Source organism: Tachysurus fulvidraco, chromosome 1, assembly GCF_022655615.1.
Source record: "Tachysurus fulvidraco isolate hzauxx_2018 chromosome 1, HZAU_PFXX_2.0, whole genome shotgun sequence".
Classification (NCBI taxonomy): Eukaryota; Metazoa; Chordata; class Actinopteri; order Siluriformes; family Bagridae; genus Tachysurus; species Tachysurus fulvidraco.
Genome location: NC_062518.1, coordinates 15029077 through 15056227, shown reverse-complemented (window position 1 = coordinate 15056227; position 27151 = coordinate 15029077). Strand labels below are relative to the sequence as shown.

At 40.4% G+C, this 27151-nt stretch overlaps 1 protein-coding gene across 2 annotated transcripts; it reads right to left on the bottom strand.

Moving 5' to 3' along the window:
- Positions 1–1070: 1070 nt before the first annotated feature.
- adcy9 (adenylate cyclase 9) lies at positions 1071–26755 on the bottom strand. 2 transcript variants are annotated; one of them, XM_027168517.2, is made up of 11 exons: positions 25359–26755; positions 22857–25264; positions 14886–15040; positions 14636–14743; positions 13432–13667; positions 12656–12758; positions 9590–9798; positions 8438–8597; positions 7755–7903; positions 7513–7539; positions 1071–7225 (listed from the first exon to the last, which is right to left on the bottom strand). In XM_027168517.2, exons 2-11 carry the CDS (start codon positions 24682–24684, stop codon positions 5920–5922), a joined length of 4281 nt encoding a protein of 1426 aa, XP_027024318.2. In that variant the 5' UTR covers positions 24685–25264; positions 25359–26755; the 3' UTR covers positions 1071–5919. The 2 variants fall into 2 exon arrangements, with proteins under 2 accessions (XP_027024318.2, XP_047668237.1); XM_047812281.1 differs by having other exon boundaries at positions 22857–26755.
- Positions 26756–27151: the final 396 nt, after the last annotated feature.

Genomic DNA, 27151 nt, shown 5'->3' with positions numbered 1-27151 from the left:
AGTATCTCAGTTTAAAATCATTGAAATTTGGTTCATCATTAAATCAGGGCCCGGCCACATAGAAATGCGTAAATTGTAATTAATTATCGCTGGTAATTCTTAATCATTTTAGTTGAATTGCATCAAATCACAACGTGTTGCTTGAATTTGTGTCAGAATATGAAATTTTTTTTGGACGTTAGCAATTCAGCTTTTACATTTACAGCATATAGCAGACGCTCCTTATCCAGAGCGACTTACATTTTATCTTATTTTCATACAACCGAGCAATTGAGGGTTAAGGGCCTTGCTCAGGGGCCCAGCAGTGGCAGCTTGGTGGACCTGGGATCGAACTCAAAACCTTCTGATTGGTAGCCCAACATACCTTAACCACTAGGCTACCACATCCCTTTTCTCGAATCACTGCTCATTTGCTTTCTTCGAACATAATTTTAAATATCTTTGTTCCACCGACTATTTGAATTTGAAACTGGTCCACCTGATAATTATAAAACGGAGTTTCATTTCTAAAATGTAACAACACCTTTTACAAATTAAAATAAAAGCATGAGAATTCAAATTCCTACATTATAAACCCAGGCTGTCACGCCACATTTCTCCTTCTGTGTCTAAAGGATCATTATTTTTAATATAAAAAAATATACAGCCCCAACTTTGAGTCTAAGCACCTTTGATGCTTGGCCCCCTAATTATTTTCCTGCAGATTAGCAATTACTAAGCCTGAAATACTAAAAGATTCTCAAACAGATGAATGTAGTGAATGCATGATATCTTCAAGCATTTCTGAACTGCAGTAAAAATCTAAATGTACAAGATTTACTGCTCTATGAATGTATTCAATATATTTAAATACGCCTTGTGAGTTATATTGCCATCGTTAGTCTTTGCGTAACAGAATAAAAAGCAGTGATATACAACAGCAGGACAGTGAGAAAACGTCAAGCTAATTTTTAAGTAATAAAACAAGCTAAAAAAAAAAAAAAAAAGAAATACACCCTTTTCCATATATATTTTTTCTAACAGCTAACATCATCTCACACGTTCAAAGAAATTACAACCACACACCAATACACCAGTGACAATAGCCTTTTTTTTTCATTGTTTTTTTTTCCTGCTCTCCAAATCTGGCACATGCACATATACTTTCAATCTTGAAATAAAAAAAAATACATATGGATATGTACATACAAAGTGAATTGTGCAAATGTATACAGATTATGCTCATGTAGGGATTAAATGTATAATGTGCACAGAAAAATAATAATAAAATCATAGTCAAGCATGTGACATACTACACACACACAAAAAAAGGCAAAATAAATTTCAGATCTCTTTGGTTCACATAAAAACCTCCTCCCATATGGCAAATATATAATACTCATTTAAAAAGGTAGATTTGATGGCACATTTATTTCACCTTTGGTACCCCACAAAAACCAAATTCATATTTTTTTTGCACATAAATTCATCATTTAAGATATTTAATCAGCTCCCAGCATAAAGGCACGACTTTTCTACACATCTCTCCTCTCCGGATTAAACAAAGTAAAAAAATTCATGTTGAATTTGTGCCTCAGGGCTTCAACAACCATCAAAAAACTTGCAGAACTCGTTAGTTTATAGAAATATTTTCTAACTTGGTTTGCTAGCTGGTTTCCTGGCTAGCATACTAGCTTTATCTCATCTTAAAAGTTACAATTACAATTTTATACGAATGCTGTGCTCCAATACAGTTTCTGAATTTGTCTTTATCTAGTTAAAAAAGCAATTATGATGTCATAATTACCACACGGTAATGCAGTTTTCTACAAAGCTCAACTTTCATAGCTGACCGTAGTGTGCCAATAAGAAAAAGCCACGGTGTTCATTCAAATAAAGTGTGACAGCATATTTTTGTTAGCATGTAAAATTGACCGTCTCGTCATTAAGAATCGAGCTGGAATAAAAGCCCTTGGGCCTCAAAATGACAGAAAAACATAATTTCTTATATAATTTCACTTATCTTTTAAAAGAAATAGACGTCAAGTCACAGAACCAAAAACAATAAAGCTCTTTAACACATATGTCGTCTCTCCACATTAGCATCGAACTCAGACAGAGGAAGTAGCCTAGCATTTGAAGTTGCAATCGTAGGCATGTTTGTTTATAACCTGTACTCTGAGTGACTGCTTTTCAAAATCTAAAAAGAGTGGATTCCTGCAGTGTGATAAAACCAGTATTGAGACACAACCTCAAGTCTATTCCCTTTACTCTCAACAGGCTATTGGATCTGTAGCAAGTCCTCATGGGTAGTGGAGAACTGGAGTAAAAAAAAAAAAGGCACCCCAAACATTCTAAAGTGTCTCACTCATCTCAATTCAACATAAAAAAAAAAAAATCATATTTTGGTACTTCAAAAAAATATATAAATAAAAATCTAACACACATAGCTAGGCATGAGTAAGTAATTAAGTTTAAATACTGTCAGCTTGCATTTTTTTCCCCCTTTTTTAATTTTTTTATACATTTCCTTGCTGATGGTGTGATACATAACATCTGCAGTGACTCAGACTTGAGTGTGGCGTGATCAAAAAGCAGTGCACCATACAACAAATCAAAAAAAAAAAAAAAAAAAACAATCCCTTATCCATCCCGAATTATTTCCATATCGAGTTACACAGTGTTGATGGTTTTTTTTTCTTTTCCATGTAGCTGGAATATAAACATGAAATAAAAGGTCTTGTGATACAGGAGATGATTTGTTTCATTTATAAGAAAGTGCTAGAGGAAAAAAGAAAAAAGGCACTGGATTGTTTTTCTGAAGAAGAAAAAAAAAACGGGAAATTCTCAGGACCTTTTGCATCAAGTGAGCAGCAAATATAGTGAGTTTACTGTCATAATGCAGTGCTCGTCACCAAAAGGCTATGGGTTCAAAGCCCAGGACTGCCAGAGAGCTAAAGTTAACAAGCATCACTTTTTCCCCCAACATGGATCTGCTGCTGGACCGAGGAACACCCTCAACTCCATAAGGACCACTGATTGGAGACGTGAAGCGAGATTGCTAGAGGTTTAGACACTGCTTTCACTTAACAAAGGTGTAAAAATATATAATTACTGGTATAGCGAAGTGGTGTTCTGTAAGGAGACATTTATGAAAGCGTTTCTTTTCACACGAGAAAGTGATGGAACGTGTTTACAGCTACTCTAACAAGTGTGAACGGGAACTAAATTGTAACTCGCCTCACAGATACGCATTGTTTTTTATTCGTAATTTAAATGAATAATTTACAAATAATCTTCTGTGTCCCTGTGCATTTGTCACATTTTTCACAATTTTCAAATCATGGTTAGCGACTGGGTTCTCGGCAGCAATCAAATTCGTACGTTCCTGTTTCCAGACTAGCGGATTTATAGCAGAACCCTTCTTACCCTAACCCTCACAATTAGCCCTTGAGCAAGTCCTTCGACTTTCAACATCTCAAGCTTGGACAGGATTCTTGTTCACCAGTAAGAAGCTGTGATAAAGAACGAACAATCGGCACAGATACATGACTTCCTCGGCTCTTAAATCTGCTACATCATTGAAATGTAATGCCATTAAAATTCCCTCGTAGATCGCGGGGATGTTTGGGAGGCCGAAAGACTACAGCAAGATCTGTTTGGAAAAAAAAAAGAGAGAGACTTGAAGAGAATAGCATTGCTTTCTCACACTCTGAGGGGGGAAAAAAAAGGAAAAGAAAAACAAAAGGCACTACAAAAAAAAAAAAAAAATTAACTCCACCAAAGAGAGCAACGTTTAATAACATGGCACGACTGGAAACACACAGATACAGCAGAAAGGTTCCACCCAAGGCCACGGGAGAGTGCGGACACCAAAAGCTACTGGCACAATCCAAGAAATCAATCCCATTCATATTGTACAGCACACGTCCTATATCTGACAAAGCGTTTTGTCATCATCTGAAGTGTTTCAGAGAATACTTTTGACCTACTTCAGAAAGATTAACAAAAACAATGGATAGAAAATTCTTCTGAGAACAAATACAAATCATTCACAGTAATAACTGGGCTAAATGCTTCACTGTTTAAAAAAAATATCCCTTATGATTCCTTAACTGTATTCTCTTAAATGATATTTTGTGCTGTTGGGCTGAAAGGTCATGAATTCGAGGTTTTTACTGTATTGCTGCAAAGCACTGCACAGTGTAAAGTGTAAGGCTATGGGAAACTCCGCCGAAACGTGGAGAAGTCACTGAAAGGGTAATAACAAAAATATGTCTGCACTCCATTGTGTGAATGAGATACAAAAAGGTATGCAGGTGCTAAAATACGGTTTCATGTAGGCAAAAAATAAATAAATAAAATTAAAAAAAGAAATCGCACCATTACATCCCTCGCTTATAAAACTGAAAACAAACGAATTAATTTGTAGATCATTTGCGGGATCACACAATGTTCGAAAACATTTTGTACCCAACAAAAATGTACGCAATTAGGGCAAAAGTAATGGCACCATGTATTTATATATATAAAAGGAGGGGGAGTGTTAATGTGTAGTCTATGGTAGTCAGTGCACCGCCGTATTTAAGATGCATACTTTCACCCTTTTTTTTTGCCTTTTCAACGTTCATTTTGTTCGGTTTGGCCTAGAAAAATATTTACAAACAAGTTTACACACACAAAAAAAAAGACAAATGAGGCCCAGTGATTTTCCTAACATCTTTTGAAAACTTGACCAATTGTAATTGAAATATTTTAATTGAAATCTCTTCATATCAATGTGAAACAGCTGGACCACTCCGGATTTACTTGACTTAATATACTTACTGCTTAATTAATGTATATTCTCTGATCGGTATATGTGACAAAATTAGATTTTTTAACGTTTAAAAAAAAAAAGGAACTGGTGCTCCTGTTTTTTTGTAGTGAACTGAAAAACAGTATGGAAATATTATTGCAAAGTGTGATAGGAATATTTAAATTTTCATCAGCACATACCATTTAGAAAACGTTTGGCTGTATTTCAGGTACTGTTGCATTGTGCGATACTTATATTCCCTTACTAGCAATTATCTCAACACTAGCACAGGCCCTATGAACAGAGCTGTAACCCACAAACTCTATCCATTGGGATCTCTATGATTATTGTTAGACAGCAGACAGTAACCTCAACACCTCAAATTTGTTTCATGTGCATTCTGCAAACTTGGTTCAACAGCTGTGCTGACTTGCTCCTAGCAACAAAAAATAAGAGTTTGAAATTTTACACTCCATACAACTTTTTGTAAAAGAAAGAGCAACAATCTAACCTAATAAAATTAAATTCCCCTGATCTATGATTCAATACTTTTGCTTATTTTCTGGCCACTGGCACTTTTTTATCCTTAAGCTCACATGTCAATATTCTGAAATTAAGAAACAAGTACAGCAAAAAATAAATGAAATATATTAACAAAACTGTATTAGGAAAATAAATCGAAAAACCACAGAATTGTCCGTTGTCATATAAAGTCTTTAAAAACGGCATGCTAGCATTGTTCCATCATCTCCGATTTGTTCACGGCATCTGATCATGTGCGCGTATTTATCTTTACCAAAGGCACTTTAACAAACAAACAAACAAACAAAAAAAAGCACGCCACTGAAAGAATAAGAACCTTGGAAACGTAAAAACCCGCCGCTAAACTTTTTCTTGTCTTTCATTTTGTGCCAGACTGTGATCCACACAGAATCGCCCCCTCTAAAAAACCTTCCTCACTATAACCTTTATGTTATAGAGTTCTTTAAGCAGAAGCCCAAACAGCTTGGTCTCTTACATCTAATGTTGATTATTAAGGCACCTCAGGAGGTGAACCTCGGTGAAATATATATACCCTCATGCCCCAAAAAACAAAGAAATGAGGCAGATAGACAGTGAAGATCAGCAGCGTCAGGGGCAGATTAAAGCCTCTCTCCCACTCTGAGCCTTGAGCATTCATTTGCCTCTTCTTCTTCCTCCACCTCTTCCGCAACTTGTAAAGGTGTATCTCGTCTGGCTAGCGGAGTGCTAATATGTGCTATTGACGGTGGCTGTGTGCCACCAAATGTTGGTGCAGGAGGAGAACTCTCCGAAGACTTGCCTGTGAGCAAAGGGTCTCTGAAAGTGTCTTTGTGCCATTCTTCAGACAATTTAGACGGGTCTACACTAGGTCCCTGTGACACCCCGCAGCTGTTTTGACAGGCACCAAGGATAGAAGAGGAACAACTGTGATTGGCCACAGATGATGATGATGTGGGTGTTGAATTGGGTGCAATGGTGAGTGCCTTGTTGGGCAATTTGTTGGTATTCTCTTCCTTGCTCATGGGCTCTGAGGATTGTTTGGACCCGTTCTCGTTAAGTTTGGGGTAAAGATAGGTCCTCATCTGCCCCTTCCCTTTGACATTAACTGTGCCACGGTAATCAAAGTTGTACTCCATTGCACTAAGCACAACATGGCTCTCTTCACTCACCTGAATTCGGCACTCAACACCAGTACTGTCCATTCGGCTGGCAATGTTCACTGTATCGCCCCAGATGTCGTATAGCAGCTTGGTGGTGCCAATGACGCCGGCAGTCAAAGCTCCATGATTAAAGCCAATGCGCAGCTTGAACTGGAAGCCGAGCATGTTTTTGTTGAAGTCATCCACTACGCGCATCATCTCCAACGCAAATTCAAAAAGGGCACGTAGGTGAGCGTGTGGGTGCATCTGATTGCGGCACTGCCGACCATTAAGCCCGGACGCTGCCATGTAGGTTGCACCGATGGTCTTGATCTTCTCCACGCTGGAGAATGCCTGTTTACGCAGCAACTCATCAAAGTCACCGATGAGCTCGTTCAGCACACGGTAACACTCTTTACCACCCTCAAAGCTCTCCTCGTAGAACTCACTGAAATTCACAATGCTGGCAAAGATCACGCCAACGTTATCGTGGTCCTTGGAGTAGCTCTGTGTTACTTTCAGCTGTTCGGCCACGTGGATGGGGATGATGTTGCGCAGCAGCCAGTCGGCCTGGTCGCGCATGTTCTGGATCTTTATGCGGTGCTTGTCAGCCTCAACGTTGCCATGGTAGTGCAGACGGTAACTGACTTCAAACTCACGATTGAGGAACCACACAAGGAGAAGCAGGAGGAAGAACGACAAGAGCGCCTCTGGAACCAAGAGGTCTAGAGCTGTAGGATTCAATTTACTTGGCCAAGTCGTGTCAAAACTGTTGTTACTCAAGTTCCTGTATGGGTGGTTGGAAAACAAGCAAGGGGACTCAGACTTAGTTGACAAAATGCCAAACACAGTTACAAAAACTGTATTGCTAGCTGTTTTGCTTAATTCTTATATATGATTGCAGAATATCTAAATCATACTACTTTAAGAATGAAAACCATCAGCCCAAGTTCATATTTTGGTATGTGACGCTAATTAGCATGCATAATTGAAGGCTATCTTCCAAATAGAGCCAAAATTGGTGTACACTACATCAGAGACACTAGTATCTTGTAGAAAGAGTATAACACTTACCCTGTAACTGGAAAGCCAATGCTGGTGCTGGAAGACAAGGAGTTACCATCAGTAAATGCAGGACTAGCATATTGCTATTTCATCTAAGCTCAACCTTGAGAATACATGCACATAGTAAACTTTAACCCCGCTTGAAATCACTAATCTAATGCCATTGTTAAGCATGGGGTTGGTTTAAACCTGAGCTAAAGTTTACCTCTGGCATGGACCAGAAAAAAACTAAAAGTTGTGTCGTTTCATACCTTGGCCTGTTGAGAGCACTGTAAAGTACAGCTAGCAGAGACACTCCAGTGGCCGTGGCCAGAACTGAGCGCATCCAGAAACTCAGCTGGCAGAAATTACAGTACTGGATAATAGAAATGATGATGGCACTGCACAGGAACATCGTTACCTACCACAACAAGAGAAAGACACAAGAAAAGTAAATAGTCAATTAATGTATGAGACCTTCATAGAGCAAGCCTACAAAGTCCTGTTCATTTCTATCCATCAGAAAATATCACATTCAATAGAAATTACTACTTTGCATTACTGTACTGTGATGATTTTCATCAAAAACTATTTTTAAATTATTGTTTATCAGTCTGTGCCACAAACAGCTGAACTTTGAACTTAGAATTTGCTTTAAAATTCAGATCATCAGTCAGTGTTACATTAAAGTCAATCGTGTTAAATTTAAAAGAAAAATAGAAAGAGGGTGTAAATAGAGCACTCCTGAGACTTTTTGGTGTCAAAAAGCTTACAGTTTATCTCGGACTGTTAGAAAGTACTGGGAAACTTTCAAAAATACTATAAAAAGGTCTCCTTAAAGAATACCACAGTGTTTAATAACTAGTAATTATACACTTTAACTATAAGATGAATTAAACTACAATTTAAAAAAAATACTATTATTAATACCTCATTGCCTCTCATTTTCTCTTACCTGAATGGGCAGGTGGAGGCTACAGGCCAGGTGTGAGAAAACTGAGATGGCAGGAAGTGACACCAGTACAGCACCGACCACATGACGGGGCACCCAGCCTGACACAAGCTTCAGGAGTGACTGAGTACAGCTTAAAACATTGTCCAGGTAAAAGGTCATACTGTGGAGATGAAAGTGAGGCTTAATTAGTGGTGTGAAAAATACACTATATCACATTGGCGCACTGGTGTTTGATAATGATTTCCCTTGGCACAGTGCTCCGTTTTTAAAGTCTTAAACTTTCAGAGAGGCTACAAGCTTCTGTTATGGTCAGTCTGATTAAAGGAGACATGACCTCTGTACTAATAAGAACAACTGAATGCATTGCATACATATTTTCAGGCCCAATACAAGAGGCATCTCTTCCATGAAGTAGAGCTGTATACCACTATCATTAATGCATGTAGAGCTGCATACATAACCCAAAGTGAAAGTGACGTGACATACGGCTAAGTATGGTGACCCATACTCAGAATTTGTTCTCTGCGTTTAACCCATCCAGTGCACATACACAAAGCAGTGAACACACACACTCTGTGAGCACACACCCAGAGCAGTGGGCAGCCATTTATGCTGCTGTGCCCGGGGAGCAGTCGGAGCAGTGGGCAGCCATTTATGCTGCTGTGCCCAGGGAGCAGTTTGGGGGGGTTCGGTGCTTTGCTCAAGCGTACCTCAGTCGTGGCCGGCCCGAGATTCGAACCCCCAACCGTAGGGTTAGGAGTCAGACTCCTAATGTTGCTTTCATTCAGACTCACATGTAAAATACTCAATATTGGTCTAGAAACTTGTTAGGTACACCTACTCTTATTTACAATTTAAATCACAGCACATGCTACTTGCACATAAGCATTTGCAAGTTACCAAACTAGATTTGGAAAAAAAATCTAAGAATTTATCGTTGCTTTTTCAGATAATACGATAAAAGTAGCTTTCATCAAAGACGTCAATGAAAAAAATCTGCATTAGGCAGAAAAATAACAAAAGCCTCAGATTGTCAGAAAGGTAAAAATTACATACAAAGAATGTCGTTTGCAATAACTGATAGACAATGAAAATATTTAGAGTTGATGTATATTTTGTGAATTTTAACTCGCTGCTCTGTTGTTGACTCACCGAATGGACAAAATGAGAGAAACAAGCTCAAGCACAGCGGCGGTCACCGCCAGGCCAATCGTGGTGGCAAGAGGCATCTCCCTGGTAACCATCGAGTACAGGAAGCAGGCGAGAGTGAGGGCGAAGAAGACAGCACATGACAGTAACACGTCCAGCAGAGAGCTAAACACTGGACTGGCAAACGTCTGTACAGGGGTGTGGCTTATCACCTGAGAAAGAGAGAGACTGACTCTACATACTGCCAGTTGACTTGCACATCACATAAAGCACAGTGTGTGTGAATGGGTCTACAGAAATTGTTATGGGAAATGAATACTTCACAATCCATGAGGACACAGCCACATAAGGGCATACAGTCACAAAAGGGAATTTATGAATGGGTTTATAGCCTGTATAGTAAAGTGTCTGGTTTGGTACACATCTACATTGGAATAATGGGTAGGGAAGCATTTCTGTTGATCCTTAAGTCACCTATACAGGAAATAGGCTGTGGGTTTAGACACACCTACAGTGCCGGTGTGCTGCAGAAGTATGGAATAAAAACACTGTCAATAATAATCGTACGTAATTCAAAGCATTTGTGTGTAAATTTTAATTTTGTGCGGAGTTGGATCCCAAAATTTACGGCCACGACAGTTTACAGATACGAGAATTTGTGTGTTTGTTCAAATACAACTCCAAAATGTGACGACTATGACAGATTACACACAAAACGCATGTTTTCACAACACCTCTTTTTCACACACGAAAACGGTCTGCGAAACAACTGTCAAAAATACGTCATCACGTTCACAGGCATTACTATCTGAGGGAAGATGAATCGATTCCATGAAGTGTGCATGCGCCCCGCCCTCTTTTAAACCACTGGCGCCGAAATGGCGGATCAGCAGCCAAGCGCTCACTCATCGTCAGTGTTGTAGGAAGTATTAGAAAGCAATACTTGAGTAGAAGTACAAGTATCATACTAGAAAAAGACTTTGGTAGAAGTGAAAGTCACCTTTTAGAATATTACTCAAGTAAAAGTTTTAAAGTATCTGATATACAGTATACTGTACTTAAGTATCAAAAGTCATTTTCTGATATTTAATGTACTTAAGTATTTGAAGTAAAAGTAAAAAGTAAAATTTCAGTGATTTTCGGTAGGCATAAGATCAGGGACGGTTCTAGGGTTTCATCTTTATTGGTTTTAGACCTCAGTGAGAATTTAAAACAAGAATATTTTATATTATATAACTACATAGTAAGCCAAAAGTTATGGTATTATTAAATGGCAAAAGTGGACACCAAAATTTTATGCATGATGTAATGATGCCAGTCTTAATTCAAATCAGTTCATGTATGTGTGTATTCTCTACAAACAGTGTGTCCAATGAATGCAGTCATTAATAAACTAATATTCACAAAGACCAAATCAATAAATGTTATTTTTATTTAGTATTGAATGGTTTGTTTGCATTGATATTTTGTTTGTGCTACAACTCTGGTAATAAGAATAGTGAAATTTCACTGCTTTTCGTTGCTGTATTTGCAGCTTTCCGATTAACGTTATACATTAACGCCTCCAGCTCTGACTACGCGTGCACGCTGCACGTACCTGTGCTTCTCCGTACAGCGTGCGGAGCGTAATGCAATCTAGGAGCAGTGATTCACCAAACCTCCCTTATTGCAGTCACACATTTCTTCTGATTTTATTTTGTAGTAACGAGTAACGAAGATGCTTAGTGGAAATATAACGGAGTAAAAGTTTACATTTTATCTAGGAAATGTAGTGGAGTAAAAGTGAAAGTTGACATAAACTTAAATAGCGAAGTATAGTACAGATACGTGACATTTCTACTTAAGTACAGTAACAAAGTATTTTTACTCCGTTACATTACAACACAGCTCATCGTCTCAGGTAAGTTGGTTTTTCCTTCCAAATTCGAACATGTTTAAGGGTTAGTTATCACTAATAACAGAGAGGAATAATATTACAGAGATAGGTTAACTATAGTGAGATAGATTAGCTCTCAGAGTAAGGTTACATTAGGTGCTTAAAGAATACAGCTGTTTAGGAGGTCATCACTGCAGTCTGTAGCACGATGAGATATAAAAGAATATAAAAGAATTAGCAATTTTAAATGTTAACTTACTAACAGCTGTGTACATGCACTGGAATACACAGGTCATGCAATATGTGTTCACCGCTTAAGTGTTAAAGTCAAATTCTATTGTTTATCAGGTTCCATTAGGTGACATCTTGCACTCAGCCAAGAATCTGGTGTCGATGTTGACCAACACCTTAAGTGTTGGACAACAGAAAATGGGGAACCAGTCCAATATCAGTGGACAGTAAGCACAAGAAAGAAGGTCCAAGTCAAATGGGCAGTCAGTGCAGCAGGAAATGGCTAGGAGTGAGGTGTGTGTGTCTTTTATGTAGGCCTATCTCATCACGCTACAGACTGCAGTGATGACCTCCTAAACAGCTGTATTATAACTTTTAGCTGTATATAACTTACTATAGTTAACCTATCTCTGTAATATTACTCCTCTCTGTTATTAGTGATAACTAACCCTTAAACATGTCCGAATTTGGAAGGAAAAACCAACTTACCTGAGATGATGAGTGAGCGCTTGGCTGCTGATCCGCCATTTCGGCGCCAGTGGTTTAGAAGAGGGCGGAGCGCATGCGCACTTCGTGGAATCGATTCATCTTCCCTCGGATAGTAATGCCTGTGAACGTGATGACGTATTTTTGACAGTTGTTTCGCAGACCGTTTTCGTGTGTGAAAAAGAGGTGTTGTGAAAACATGCGTTGTGTGTGTAAACACAGTGTTTTTATTCCATACAGAAGGTGGGATTCTAAGTCCGCCACTGACCGTTTTGGATCTTAGTGTATTAATGTGCATCACCTGAGCAATTATACACTACAAACTGTTGTGCATTTCAATAGGGTGTATTGTTGCATAATGATGAACCATTGCAAACAACAAGGCATACACCAAAGAAAAGCAAATGTAACTCTGTGTGTGTGTGTGTGTGTGTGTGTGTGTTTGTGTGTGTTTGTGTGTGTGTGTGTGTGTGTACCTCCTGCTGGTAGTTTTTACGATAAGCAGACTCCAAGGATTTCTCTAGGAAGTTCAGACTCAGTTTGTTGATTGGCGGCTTAAAGAAATAATCCTTCATCAAGCTGAGAGAGGAAGAAAGAGCAGAGAAGAAGGAAAAGAAACAAGTTACACAAAAAAAACCCACATGCAGCGAATCTCGGCATCAAAACAACCAGAGACCATTAAATTTCAAGGAGAGACTTCACGACAAAGCTGAGGAAAGTTGAACTTTCTGCAAATATGAAATGACTTTGTACGTTGATTTCCAGTGGGTGTGGAGACTGGAGAGTGTGGAGACTGTAATACTCCCTCTCTCATATTATTATGCATATATATATATATATATATATATATATATATATATATATATATATATATATATATATATATATATGTGTGTGTGTGTGTGTGTGTGTGTGTGTGTGTGTGTGTGTGTGTGTGTGTGTGTGTGTGTGTATATACACACACACACACACACACACACACACACACACACACACATATATATATATATATACTGCTGAATTTTATTTTGATATTGTATTGCTCTCCCTTCAGAATGTTTCCTTTTAACAAAAAGAAAAATGACGTTGCAAAACGTGGAAGGCTAATTGTGACACCCACTGATAAAAGATTTTTGCTATGGCAACCAATAGAAGGAATGTCTCCTGCCGACTTAACAGTAAAGTGAATGTCAGTGCTAAAATCGCTCCATGTCTGAATGGAGTTTGACTTCCCATATGTCCCTCTTCTCACCTGTCCTCCTTAATGACTTCCACAAAGTGCACGTCGCTCTTCTCTCTGAACCCTTTGCTGCGGAGCGGAATTAAAGCAGAGTGGTCCATGGCTCCACCCCCTCCGGTCCCAGCTCCTCCTGTTGACCCCGTCCCAAGACTCCTCTCCTTCTGGAGCATCTCGCACAGGGATGCCTGGCTCGCTCGGACAGCCTCCTCGCACAGCGGGCTGAGAAGTCCGTTTACTGCTTTTGGGAACTGAACAGGACAGAGGATTAATTAAATGTTTTGGTTAAATGCCTCGTGTCATTTTGTGTATGCTGTCATAGTACTGTAACGTTGCGGGTCACAATCACTGTTGTAATATTAATTTCAGCTGCTATACGCTATTCAGGGTCCACACACCAGCTTTGTTACTATAGCAACCAATGTAAATGTGTGTGTGTGTGTGTGTAAATGGCAGAACAGTATGAAAAATCGCATTACATAAAGCATTTGGGAGAAAAAAAAACTCTAGTTGGGCCATTGTATTTAATGCATGTAGTTATGCACCTGTCTGTTGCATCTTTGGGTGATCAGAATGTGTGTGTTTTATTATAATATATATATATATATATATATATATATATATATATATATATATATATAAAATAAACATCTCAGACTGGACTAAAATGAGCTGAAATCATGGCTCTTCGCTAATATACACTGAACACCAGGTGTTTGGTTTGAAAACAGCACAGCAGCCAGCAAATCTGTCAATAAGGTCACAAGTTAATTTCCTGTTTATATCAAAGCACTTGATCTGATTGTTAGTGAGCTGCAGCACCATATAGACACTTTCATTCAAAGATTCTGTAAATATCGAGAGCATCAAAAGAACTGGAAATTCAGCATTGTGTGTTTTCATCAGCCACTGTTGTGTGGATTATTCCGGGTGACATCATCAAAAGAACAACAGAAAAACACACGCATCAAACGATAAGTCAATATTTACACATGCTCTCATATTCACAGTTATGCAGGTGCTCGAGTTGATTTTTCTAGACTGTCAATTCAGATTATGTTTGGACTGAGTAGAATATTCAATTAATTCAGTCTAGGAAATGCTGTCTATTGAGGCAACAAAAAAAAAGTGTGGACTGGGGGCTTGAGGGGACATGAAGGCTTCATGACTAAATGGTTAGATGGAGGTTTAGTTTATAGCTTTATGTTGAGGTGTTCACCTTGCTGCTGTTGGCTTTGTATTCATCCTGGCAGCCATTTTGAGTTGTCTCATCAGCCAGTAAATTCCCAGGGCTCTCCACTACTACAGTACATGACACGAAGGGAGTCTAAATGGAGAGATCATAAGAGAAATAGAGAATTAGAGGCCTGTAAATGGCTATTCATACATGTGACATGGAGATGTGTGTGGGTGTGGATCAGAGTAGACACGGGTGTGTGCGATTTTGCATGTATCCGATTAAGACCTACCTTAGTGTGGTCAGCCATAGCAGTGTGTGAGAGTTCAGAAGTATGTGTGTGGGGGGAGGGTCTTGGTGTTTCAGTGTAGTCTCGTCCCAGACTGTTCTGAGAACAGCCGCATTGTGAACCCATCTTCTTCCCAGAGATTAGATATGTCTTTAAGCCTGCATGCAAACACGCACAGACAACATCTTTTAACATAGCTTAATATATTGTTGCGTTTTGTACATTTTTTTTTCATTTGTTGTTTAGTCAATGAGCAAACCGTGGTCATATGACTCATGAATTTCATCTATTCTGAGATACAAAGCTATTTACTCATCCTAATGTTCCTACCTTTGTCATCACAAAGACATCCAAACGAACCTGGCAAACATTTTACATACACATACCACACCCCCATCCATGGTGAGATTGTCTTTATGAACACCATAACAAGGTGAACACACCCAAAGAGGGATATATTTGTGTCCTACACACCCGCTGGACGGCTATGTGTGTGTGTGATTTCCTCAATCACGTTGAGTGACTGGCATGTGTGTGTCAATCTGCTCGTTACACCATACTTATCCGTAGCTGAGCATCACTCACACACAGCTTCTTTCCCATGAATTCCCCAGGAACCCTAAAAAGTAGCAAATCAGGCCTCCATTGGCTGTCAAAGAATTTGACTACTGCTTAAACATATACATCTAGCCCCTCTTGACTGAGCAAGCACCATTTCCTGTCACATGACCCCTTGACCTGTAGTAGCTTTGTCTTGTGGTTAGCATGTTGCAGCTTTTCACTTCTCTGGAAAGGATTAATGGTTTGTGCACATGATGCCTCGATTACCACATATGTGTGTATAAACAGCAATGGGCTACTGTATCTTTTAGTTCTGCTCTTCTCCCAACTAATCATCGTGTTTCCATTTAGTCTGCCAACTCACTAAAAGGGGGAGGGGGTGGTTTGGGGGCTACTGGGACAGAGACTTCAGTGAAAGAGAGAGAGGGAGTAAGAGAGAAAATGTACCTCACATGAGGTTGACAGTGTGTTTAAGAGTGTGTGTGTGTGTGTGTGTGTGTGTGTGTGTGTGTGTGTGTGTGTGTGCTCATGTGTGCATGTGTGTGTGGGCACGAGAGAAAGACAGAGAGTGAGAAAGGCACAACTGGAAAAAGATAAAGGCTGTAAGAAACAGAGAGAGAGTCGAAGAGACACAATCCAAAAAAGAGAAAGGATGAGGTGGGGTTAAAAAGAAAGAAAAGAACCAGATAAGGTGCTAATCTGATAAGATGCTAATCAAACACTCAGCACTCATGCATGATTTCTTTTGCCCTTTTGAACTTCCTCCCTGGTTTCATTTAATCTTTCTCTCTCACTCTCTTCTCCGGCTTCCTTTCCGCCTATGCTGCTAGCCCTCCCTGGATTTTCCTGACGCCTCCATATTAGGGCACGGTGATGAGCCGAAGGAGACGACGATGAGCCAGAGAAAGTTCTCCCCTCCTTCTGAACTGTTTGTCCTCCCATTCTGTCCTTCTGCTGCTCTCTGTCCGTCATTCCTTCTCTGATATTTTGCTCGTACCATCTGATAGTGCTGTGTTCAGGATTAAAATGAACCATGAACGGACAGTCAGGAGAGAAGCAAGACAAACCCTGGGTAATAAACACTGTTAGAAAAGTAACCCTCTGCATAGAACGTTTACACAAATGAAAGAAAATTACAAACACGATGTACTGTTCGTCAGGTGGTTTTACATTGCATGTGGGTAGCAACAGGAAAGCATAGCTGCAACCCGCATAATAAACCACAAACAAAATAACACTTAGCATGCTGCTCTAAAAAAGTAATCAACAACGTGGTGGTGAGATGAAGTGGGGAAAAAAGGATCAGTTTTGTAAATTCAGTACCTCGGATCAGTTTTGAGAATTCAACAGCCCTGAAATATTACCATCAAAACCAATTTCCTGTGTATGTGTCAGTACAAATATGAATGCTGAGTATAAAGGATTTCTTGGTGTGCCCACTTACATGTATACACAAACACAGAAAGAGAGAGAGAGAGAGAGAGAGAGAGAGAGAGAGAGAGAGAGAGAGAGGGAGGGAGAGAGAGAGATCAGAAAATTCCACCTCATATTGTTGCTTTTTGTGTTTCATCAACATGCATGACAATACTCCTGGTAAGCCATAAGAATGAAGGTCACTGTGCGAGTGTGTGTGTTGAAAGAAACGTGGCCAAAGTCTGTACAGTGTCCAAGGACGTCGAAGAGAGATTCACACAAGGAAGAGGCCAAATACCTGAGCATTCACTCACAGATAACATTAACAACTTTATTAATCATTGTGAACACAGGCCACAAGCACGCACAAAATAGACAAGATGCGATCTGTTCATGCGTTTTTGCCTTTCAGTTCCACAATGTTTAATCTGACGCTTTTTAATAAATTTAGCGCTTTTTAAATAATGTTTCAGCTATGTAATAAATTAAGATAGTTATAATACTGTTATTTTTTTCTTAAATGTTTTGTGTCTAACACACAGACTACCAATACACACCATTAAACTTGTTTTGTTACATCAACAATTGCCTGTTTAATGGTGTTTATGCACAGTTGGTGATTCCTGTGCGATACAGGCCTCCATTGTGTCAATCCTACTAATGCGGAAAAATGTCAGAAATATTAATAACTCGTAAAAGGTACCAAGTTATAAATGCTGTGTAAAAATGAACGTTTACTGCTACGTTTACTCTCACTTAACAGTCATTTTCCTCTGTGTGTGTTATGAAGGTTTTCACAAGTAGGAAGTGTGAATTTATTTTAAAAATGACTGTCGATCGGTCAGAGATAACTTCTAGTGATAACTTCTAGCCCTTGAGATCACAGCCCCAAAACCTGCAGAACTTCAGTGGAGAATGTAACAAAACACTAACACGGTGTTTAACGTTGCTGTCACTTCTTCATACCTCAGGATTCTGCAAGTAAAAGTAAGTCATCCTTGAACTTCGGCTGATTCATCTCGAAGCACACCGGCTATTAAATTTGCTTGCAACAGAGCTAGAGGTAATCAAGTCTAAACAGGTAAAAAAGAAAGGTTAATCGCGGTGAACTTGAACGCATCAGATATGACGGATAGAAAATAAAAAATGGAGCTGTGCTCTCATACTCGAGAAAGGAGGAAACTAAACAGAGGGAATTACTATTATAACTTAATAACGATCATGTCTTCTGTGTGTGCTTTCTCTTCAGTAACGTAAAAATGCCCTGATGGCCAATTGTGTATTGTTTGCGCAGAAAAAAGCACATCATTTACATAATTTTTTTTTAAATGACACAACATATGTTAATAAAGCTGTTCTACACAGAAACTTAAAAGTTAGCTGTAACTAAAGAAACGATAGAAGGTTGGAATCGGTGAATTAAATTAAACCCTGCTGACCATTCCATAAGTCAGCGGTGGACTCTTGAACCCAGTGTACAAGAAGTGATATAGTATACATGGTTGTATGTGTGGATTACAATGCACTAGAGGGCGGCAACTATGGAGAACTATTAGTGCACACGTGTGTGTACGGGTGTATCGGAGGTCATGTTCCACACCAGTGGACTTCGGTATTTACACAACACATCGCACACCTTTATGGTGCTTAATTTAGCCCTGCCCTGGCTCTGCTAGTTATTGGTTATGACAAGACAGACTAAAATAGCAGAATGATGTGTGCAAACATGCACACACACTCTTTTACCAAACAAACCAGTCCAATGCAGTGTCGTGCTCTCTAATCATGAGCCAGATTAAAGATAATAGCGCTAACTTGTATGTTGTTACATCTCGGTTTAAATAAAAATCTTAAATAGAAATAAAAATCCCCAGTCCCCCAAATCTATCTCCTGTTTACACCCCCACCTGCCCTCCACACACACCTGCCATCAGGTGGATTCCCAAGCATGTGAAGGAGTTCTTGCACTTCATGTCAGTCATGATTACTAGAATAGCTCATAGAACAGAAACAAATTGTCTAAGAATTTCCATATATTTAAACACTGTGCATTCATTAAAAATACTTCCAACACAACTTTCTGCATGTGTTTACTGAGGACTATGTACCATACTACAAATGTGGAGAAAAAAAGTAATCATTTTAGTGGAATTTGCAACAATCAATGTTTTTTCCTCCATCGCGACCTCCATTGATTTGAAAAAATTTCAAACCCTGATGAACTTTGAAACACAAACTCATGGCACTTTGGAACTGCGCTGACCTCTGGAGAGCTCTTTCACGCTACACTGCACACCATTCACAATGAAGGCTAATTTTAGAAGCACACAAGCATGAGGTTTTATACTGTACTATCTGATCTGAATATAATTACACAAACATGTACTGTGTAGTCAGTCAGTGAGGAGAATGCATCAGAGAATAATAACCATTTTTGCAGGGGAATTTCTGTGATTAAGAAGAATCAAGACTTTTTTCACTATCATATTCCTTGTCCTTCACTTTCTGAGGCATCATTTCCATCAATAGGATGGGTCATATCTATTTTGCAAGGACACAAATTGCAAATTAGTGAGCTGACTGCGAATTGAGAAGCTGCTGTCTGTCATTTGTGTGTCTGTGTGTGTGTGTGTGTGTCTAGGGAAGGGTAGCTCCTTATCTGCAGAAACACCCTGGAGTGATTATGTGCACTGTAACTGAGATGGAGAGAAATTGCGTGCATATCCTTCTGCAGAAAGCACACTCAGATATTTACTTTAGAAAAATACTTTATAAAAATACTAGAAAAATGATATTTTTAGAAAAAAAATCAAGATGTCCACCACTTACTTTACTGACACTGTAAAAGGAGTTTCTCTGTGTTTTGTCATATCTATGTACCCATTCAGGGGTGAGTCAAATAATCAGATAAATAACAGCAGTTTTGTTTGCATGTGTGTGTGAAAGAAAAACATTGAAATATACTGGACATGGGTTCCGTTTTAGCGAAGAAAACATGTGACCTAACGGATGAAAAACACATTTAATGTTTGAGAGAGGCCACGCCCCATTCACTGACATCTACAGAAACCACACCTCCTTTGGAGGAAATGGCGGATACAGAGGCCAAACCTCCTTCACTCCTCCTTACTGTTCATTTATATCATCATTATTTCTGCAATAATTTAGTTAATTATTTCCACCCTTTACACAAAAGCAGCATGCATATTTATTCATAATCATCGTTTTGAACGCTTATACTGCAGTTCCCACTGCTGCTGGCTTCATCATGGCTTTGTCATAAAAACACTGTTTTTGATAAATGATTGTTCACTGCCCTGTGTGTATGCTTGTCTGTATGTGTATATGCAGTAAGTCTCAGTGCGTACTCATCTGTGATGGCGAGACGCACTTGGGAGCAGACAGAATATTAACGCAGCAGCAGAGGCGAGTTACAGCAAAACAGGCAGGAAGGAAACAAGCGCTGATGAGATTAGTTCCTAACTGCAAATCCGAGTAATTCACAAGCTCTGTGTGATGCAGAGAAAACAATGTTCCAACGCACTTGAATGTTTGGCATGCTTATATCAAAATGTTTAGAAAACCAAACAAGAAAACATAAACGTAGCTATAGCTGTTTGAATATTGTAAAGACGACTGGCCAAGGAAATCTGAATACCTCACTTTTATGTTCTAAGCAAGTTACATATTGCTGTTCCTACAGGTGGCCTACTGATCAACTACACCACACACACATGCACAGCTGTCGTTCCCTCCACACATTCTTTTTAAGTAGTGTCCGAGGAAAATGCCAGAAATAGCCTCGCAGCAGAGAGGCAGACGGTGACATAATCCACCTCACAACTGGGTTACAAGCAGCCACACTGTGTGTGTATAATGTCCACCGTTCACACCCTCCAGAGTGAGATAGTTGTGTGAATAGAGCGGGTTGGCAGCATGCTGAAGGCCATTTGTAGGAAAGTGGTGTCTCCCCCCCGCACACACACACACACAACACAAAATACACTCTGGGTCAGAATCTGACTGAGGTTGTCAACCTTTCAGCCTGTAAATGTTCTGACAAAACCAGCATTAAAAAGCATCCAAATTCTACTGTCTATCCCATACAGTGGTGTCTTTTTTCGATTGACAATTAAAAACAGCATGCATGTAATTTTCCTGAAGCTCAGGGTCAGGTGGAAGGCAAAGGCAGTGTTTTATTTAGTTATTTATTGAAACACATCCTAAGTTTTATTAGGGTTTAGTGGTTGTGGAACATCAGAAAAACTGTTTATTCCTATAAACAGCTTTTTACACCTTTAACATGGTCAGTTCAGCACCTTTAAAAGCACAACATGCAGGTATTAGGAAACTGATAATAAACCAGATCTGTGCTAAATGAACCATTGCATTTGATGATTACATAATGTACCTTAAAGATGCACGATTGGGACAACTTTAAATACAGTACAGCATTTACAATTTAACATATTTGGATGTCAAATTCATTCATTACCCAATTTTATGGAATAAACACTAGTAGAGCCTTCGCTTCAGTGCTGATTTACGGAGATCTGAAATAACAAGCACTAATTTGCATCTGTAATAAGAAACTACGAGCACTGCAGGTATATTTGATGTAAAATGCAAATTAAGTGAAAACAACAATAGACAAAGGAGTATTCATCTGCAAGATAAACATTTCCAGGATGTCTTCTAAAAGAAAACAGGAAGAAATCCTGATGTCCACGTGATTACGTTTTGCACATGCTTTGCACATGCAAATCTTTAGTAAATCCGGGGCTTTGTGTTTACATCACTTTAAACATAGAGGGTGAAAACTGTGCCACTTTCTTAAATCAATGGAACGTCACTAATATTGCAGTGCATTAAGTCACTCTATTGCAAATAAATATTATTTGGAGTTTAATATATAACTAAACAATTTATCGGAAAAATAAAGTACTGGTGCGAACAGTGTCCAAAATTTCCCCTTAAATGGCGTCCCAAAGTTCTGTTCGTCCCTAAGAGGGAACAGCTTCAAGCCATCGTGCTGGGAGATGGAGTGGTGAGTCATCACTGAGGGGAAACAGCCGGGCAAAGTACTGATCGCCTCATGCCACACACAAACACACACTGCCTGATTCTCAACGAATCGCTCCAGTCGCCCTGGTGTAATCTGAGCATGCATTGAACCAAAGGACAGGAGTTAAGGTTTGAAAATCGTGCTGTGAAAACTGCTGGTTGATCACCGCCATAAATTCTTATTGCATAATCCACTGTGCTGACCTGAGTAACATGAGAAAGACAGATCTGTAAAGTTAGTTCATGGTAAGTGAGCAAGCAATAACAAAAAAAAAGGTATAGTTCTAGTTTATCTGCATTCTCATGCTATTTAAGTTAGTTTCTTTGACTTTAAATCAAACCGAAATGTCCTCTGCTCTTTATATAGCAGCTGATGATACTAAGAAAGCCAACCGGGAGTACAGACTGACACACTGCACGATGCGATCACAACTAACAATAGAGCTGTTTACACACATCATTAAACCTATTCATCGTAGTCCTAGCTTAGCCAGAGCCAAATTTAGCTCAACGTGGCCTTAAAACCAACCCTGGATGGGGCGAGCTTCAGCAATGTAAACTCCCAGGTGAAAGTGAGTCTAGGTTCCCTTTTTATCAGCTGCTATCACGTACAAATATGCTCAGCCTAATCGTAACAAACTATGCAAACATAGAGGGCACGGATGCAAGGTGAGCTGCCAAAGCTGTCCAGGTTTGTTGATCATTCACAAAAAAGGGCAAGCCCTAACAAACATGAAAGATAATGTCCAACCTTTTGTCACCCGAGACCTACACGTTAAGAAAACTCAGATGTTTAATCACTAAAAATGTTTTTGCAAAGTATGTGTTTACAATATCTGATTAAATAGTTGATAAGCAAAGCAAGCTGAAATTTAATTAAACAAAAACACACCCCTTCATTTCAACAAGCTTAATAAATCTACAAGCACGCATTACCTTTCATTTGATCGGTGACGCTCTGTCCGGCACGTTCCGTCACTCTGCCATCCTCTCTCTCGTAGCGGTCGTCGAGAAAGCTTGCCGTAACCTCGGACAGGTGAACCTTTCCAGCCACACCGAGCTGCTCCATGAGGTTAGCCAGGTTAACATCATTGGACCAGACATCAAATTTAAAGCGCTCCATTCCCAGGATGCCACAGAGAACAGTGCCCGTGTGCACCCCTACACGCATGTCCACCGTCTCTGTCGTCTCCTGGCAAAATTGTTCAATGGCCTGGATCATACCGAGTCCCATCTCCACACAGCAGTAGGCATGGTCCTCGCGTGGCTCAGGACATCCTGCCACACAGTAATAGCAGTCTCCCAGCGTGCTGATCTTCTCGCAGCAAGTCAGCTCACAAAGCCGGTCAAAACGACCAAACAGATCGTTCAGCAGACCCACCAGGGCAGGCGCAGATTTGTTTGCACTCATCTTCGTGAAGCCTACAATGTCAGCGAAAAGGATACTAACAGGCTCCATACGCTTCATGTTGAAGGGCCGGAAGATGATCTGGCCACGCGGGATTGAAGTCTTCTTGCGCTTGTTGCTCTTGGGGCTGGAGGACGAGGCACCGGCACCAGACACCGAAGCCGAGCAAGTCCCGGCACTGTATCGCTTGCCGGAGCTCTCACTCTCCTCATCACCCTGCTTCAGCAGCTCATCGGCCACCCGGCTTGGCATGACAGAGTGGATCATGCGCTCCTTCAGTGCCTTCTCCACCTCCAGCTCCTTCCCATGCATGATAGCCTGTCCCACTTTCAGGAAGGTGCTCCGTGAACGCACCTCTGACATGATGAATAGATGTATGCCAATTGCATGAGCACACAGGTGAAGAAGTACTTTTCCAGGTGCTAACCACAGCAAAGACGCTTCTTTGCTCGACCTCTGAGCTTCACCGTCAGACCACTTTCCCATGTCTTGACTATCCACCTGGGCCAGGTGTAGCCACCCAAGCGTCTCAAAAAGTACAGAGTACAGGAGCCCTAGTAGCACTGAGGCATAAAGGCGCAGATGGAGCATGCTGTAGAGCAACAGCAGCACTTCCATGCACAGAGAAAATGTCCCTACAGGAGAGATACATGGAGCTACCCGAGAATGCTCAAGTAGCGTCCGATTGTCTCCTCTCTGCCACTCAAAGTGAGCGAAACCAGAAGCCTGCATTTGCGGTGCCAGAGTGATACAAATGGTGATGACAATGAGAAGCAGGGAGGCCTGGTTATAAAGCCACATGTAGGGCCGTGAGAAGGTGAACAGGAGGAGGAGGAGACACAGGATGAAAAAGATTGCTGTTGGAAGCAAGAAGCTAGCAGCCTCGCATCTGGAACCGTTGACTCCAAAGTACAAGCCCCAGAGCAGTGCGACTATGGCCAAGTAAAAAAGCACATATCGGAAACGCCGCTGCGTTTGTGGGAAGCACCGCTCCCTGCAAGCCTCCTCTAGTGTGGCGGAGTCAAACTTGGGGTCCCAGCACTGCGCCGCTGACCTCTCAAAGAGCTGCGGAACCATCCGGTGTCCACGCAGGCTGCTCATCACCGTCCTGGGTATCCCGGACTCGCCCGAGCTGCAGCTGGATGAGATGCTGTATTTGGAGGGCTTGGCACTTCCTGTCGGGCCCTGCTCGCTAATGCTTTCGCCCCAGCTCGAAGGCTCTTGTTCCACGGAAACCCGCTTCTGCAAGTGAGCGTTGCTAATGTGGACATTCACACCTCCTCCTCCGCTGTCACAACTAACCTCTGTATTTTTCACTGACCGCTGCTGCTGATGCTGCTGTTGTGGGGATGCCATGACAACAAGTGCTCGCTGACAAAGCTGTCACATAATCCAAAAAAAAAAGAAAAAACGAAAGAGAAGGTGGGTGGGAAAAGGGCTCTAATGACGATGAAAAGGAAAACAGATCCAAAATTATCTGAGCAAATTTAGCCAAAGAGCAGACGTCTTTCCGTGCTCGTTCTCTCTCTCTCTCGTGTGTGTGTGTGTGTGTGTGTGAGATGGACCGTCTCAGACTCTTGAGCAGTCCATTATCCAAGCGTGGATGACGTCAGCACTCGGATCCCATCAGGCTCGGTGGCGCTGAGACACTTCGCGTGCACTTTTCCTCCGCAAAGCTCGAGCGCCGTGAATCCACTCTGGCCTTCGCATCAAAACACATCGTCCGAGTGTTAAATCCATACGATCAAAATGTCAAAAAAAACCCCTTTTTAATCTGTCCTTTCTTATTTGATCCGGTTGTCAGTGTATTCCGGTCAACGTATATCGGAATTTCACGTTCCACTTTCCGTGTGAAACGCCGTAAAATTCATGTCCTTTCTCATATTTAACGTTTATCTCAGTTTGGATGTAAAATAGGTTGTAATTTGTTGCATTGCTGGAAGAAAAACGGATTTTGGAGAGAATATCTAAGTAGAATCGTATAAATGTTTTTTTTTCCCTTTAAGTTTATTGAAGAAACGTTAGCCGACCTGATCACGTATCACGTCTCCGTGGTGACGGCGGGGTTTTAAACAGAACAGCGCAGTAAAAAGCCGAGCACAAGCTGAACATGGAGGCATTTCTGACTGCCTGTTTCTCTGGTATCCAAGGCTGAGACTGTTTTAGCCATAGCTGCTGGGGTTGAAGGCAGAGGGGCCTTGTTTCCCACCCAGGAGCCGCGTCCTTTCCTGAACTCACACTCCGTGTATCAGCCGTTAATATTCCCGCTTTCTAAAAAAACAAAAACAAATAAATAAATTAAAAAAAAAAAAAAAAAACAAGAATCCTCAAGACCCTCTCTTAAACTGGACTGGAAGACAAAGAATATAAAAAAATAAACAAAACCGACGTGTATAAATAATAATAATAATAATAATAATAATAATAATAATAAGTCAGACGACGGTTTAAAGAGAAAAAAACGACAGTTGGTTTAGCATGTAGGCTAATCGCGGTCTCGCGCACATCTGGCACGCGACAAAAATACTGAGGTAAACTGAAGCGCGTTAGCCTACACGACACCGACCCAAACACACCGACAAACTTATTTTTACGCTCCTAACTAATGCTACAGCGTTGTCTTTCCGCCCTCTGCTCTTCTCGGTTAACGAGCCTCGCTCGAATTTATGCCCGTTAGACTTTTTTTGAGTCAAGAAAAAACATGACGGAGCCAGACGTCAAAGCCATGTTCAATAATAACGTGTCCGCGCTGTAGGATGGAAAGTTTTCCTCAGGCCCGTAGTTTCACTTCAACGCGGCACCAAAAAAAGCACAAAATCAAACCAGTATGGTTCTTCATAACCGCGTTTCTTCCTTTGCAGAATGCCATCAAGATACGTGACATATTCGTGCATATAAGGCTCTGTTTGTAAACCCTCATATGCTCCTTCAGCTGCTGGGCAAGTCCGGGGTTTTTTTCGTTGGCATGCTCATGAATGCCAGACAACACAGAGCTGCTACTTCGTCTTCATCAGGGTTGCCAGATACTAAGCAACTCTCTAAACTCTCTTTCAGCTCCTTCGTTCCATAATTTTAACTAAAAATACGTTCCAGCGATAACAGTATATGGTTTCATAATGAGAGCTGGTGTAGTAATTCCCTCTTGCGTGTTCAAATTAGCTCGAATAACTCGGGGATCTCGGGGAATTTGACAATCTGGCAACCAGGGACTCCTCTTCTGCTCGCTCAGGGGTTTCTTCCTCCCTGTTGAGGGAGTCTTACACGGCGTCGGCGTTTGTGGTGTCTTCTCGTCCATTGACTACGTAAGAAACGAACACGACGTCGTTTTCAGAGTCCGTCCTAATAGTTTGAACGCGAGAGAAAAGAAAATTGTAATAACTGAAAATAGGTGTCTATAATAGACATGGTGTGGAAGTTGAGTGCACGACTTATTTTAGAGGAGGAGGGCGGAGTGAGTGTGAGTTTCAGTGTGTGTGTATGTGTGTATATATATATATATATATATATATATATATATATATATATATATATATATATATATATATATATAATGTATGTATTTGTCGGGTTGCCAGATTCAACTGACAAACCAATCCCCCTGGTCACTCCCGCTGTAGTAGGGATGTAATCAAATAAAGTTTTTTTTTGTTGTTGTCATTTAAAAAAAAAACGAAAGCAACAGCAACAACAACAAAAAAAAATCACTTACTAGCTCAGACTAGACTACATTAAAGCAAGCAGAGACGTCATGCAAAAACTTCCATCAGGGGGCGCTCACGTCCTGTTACGTCACGTCACTTCACGTCACGTCAGACATCAAATG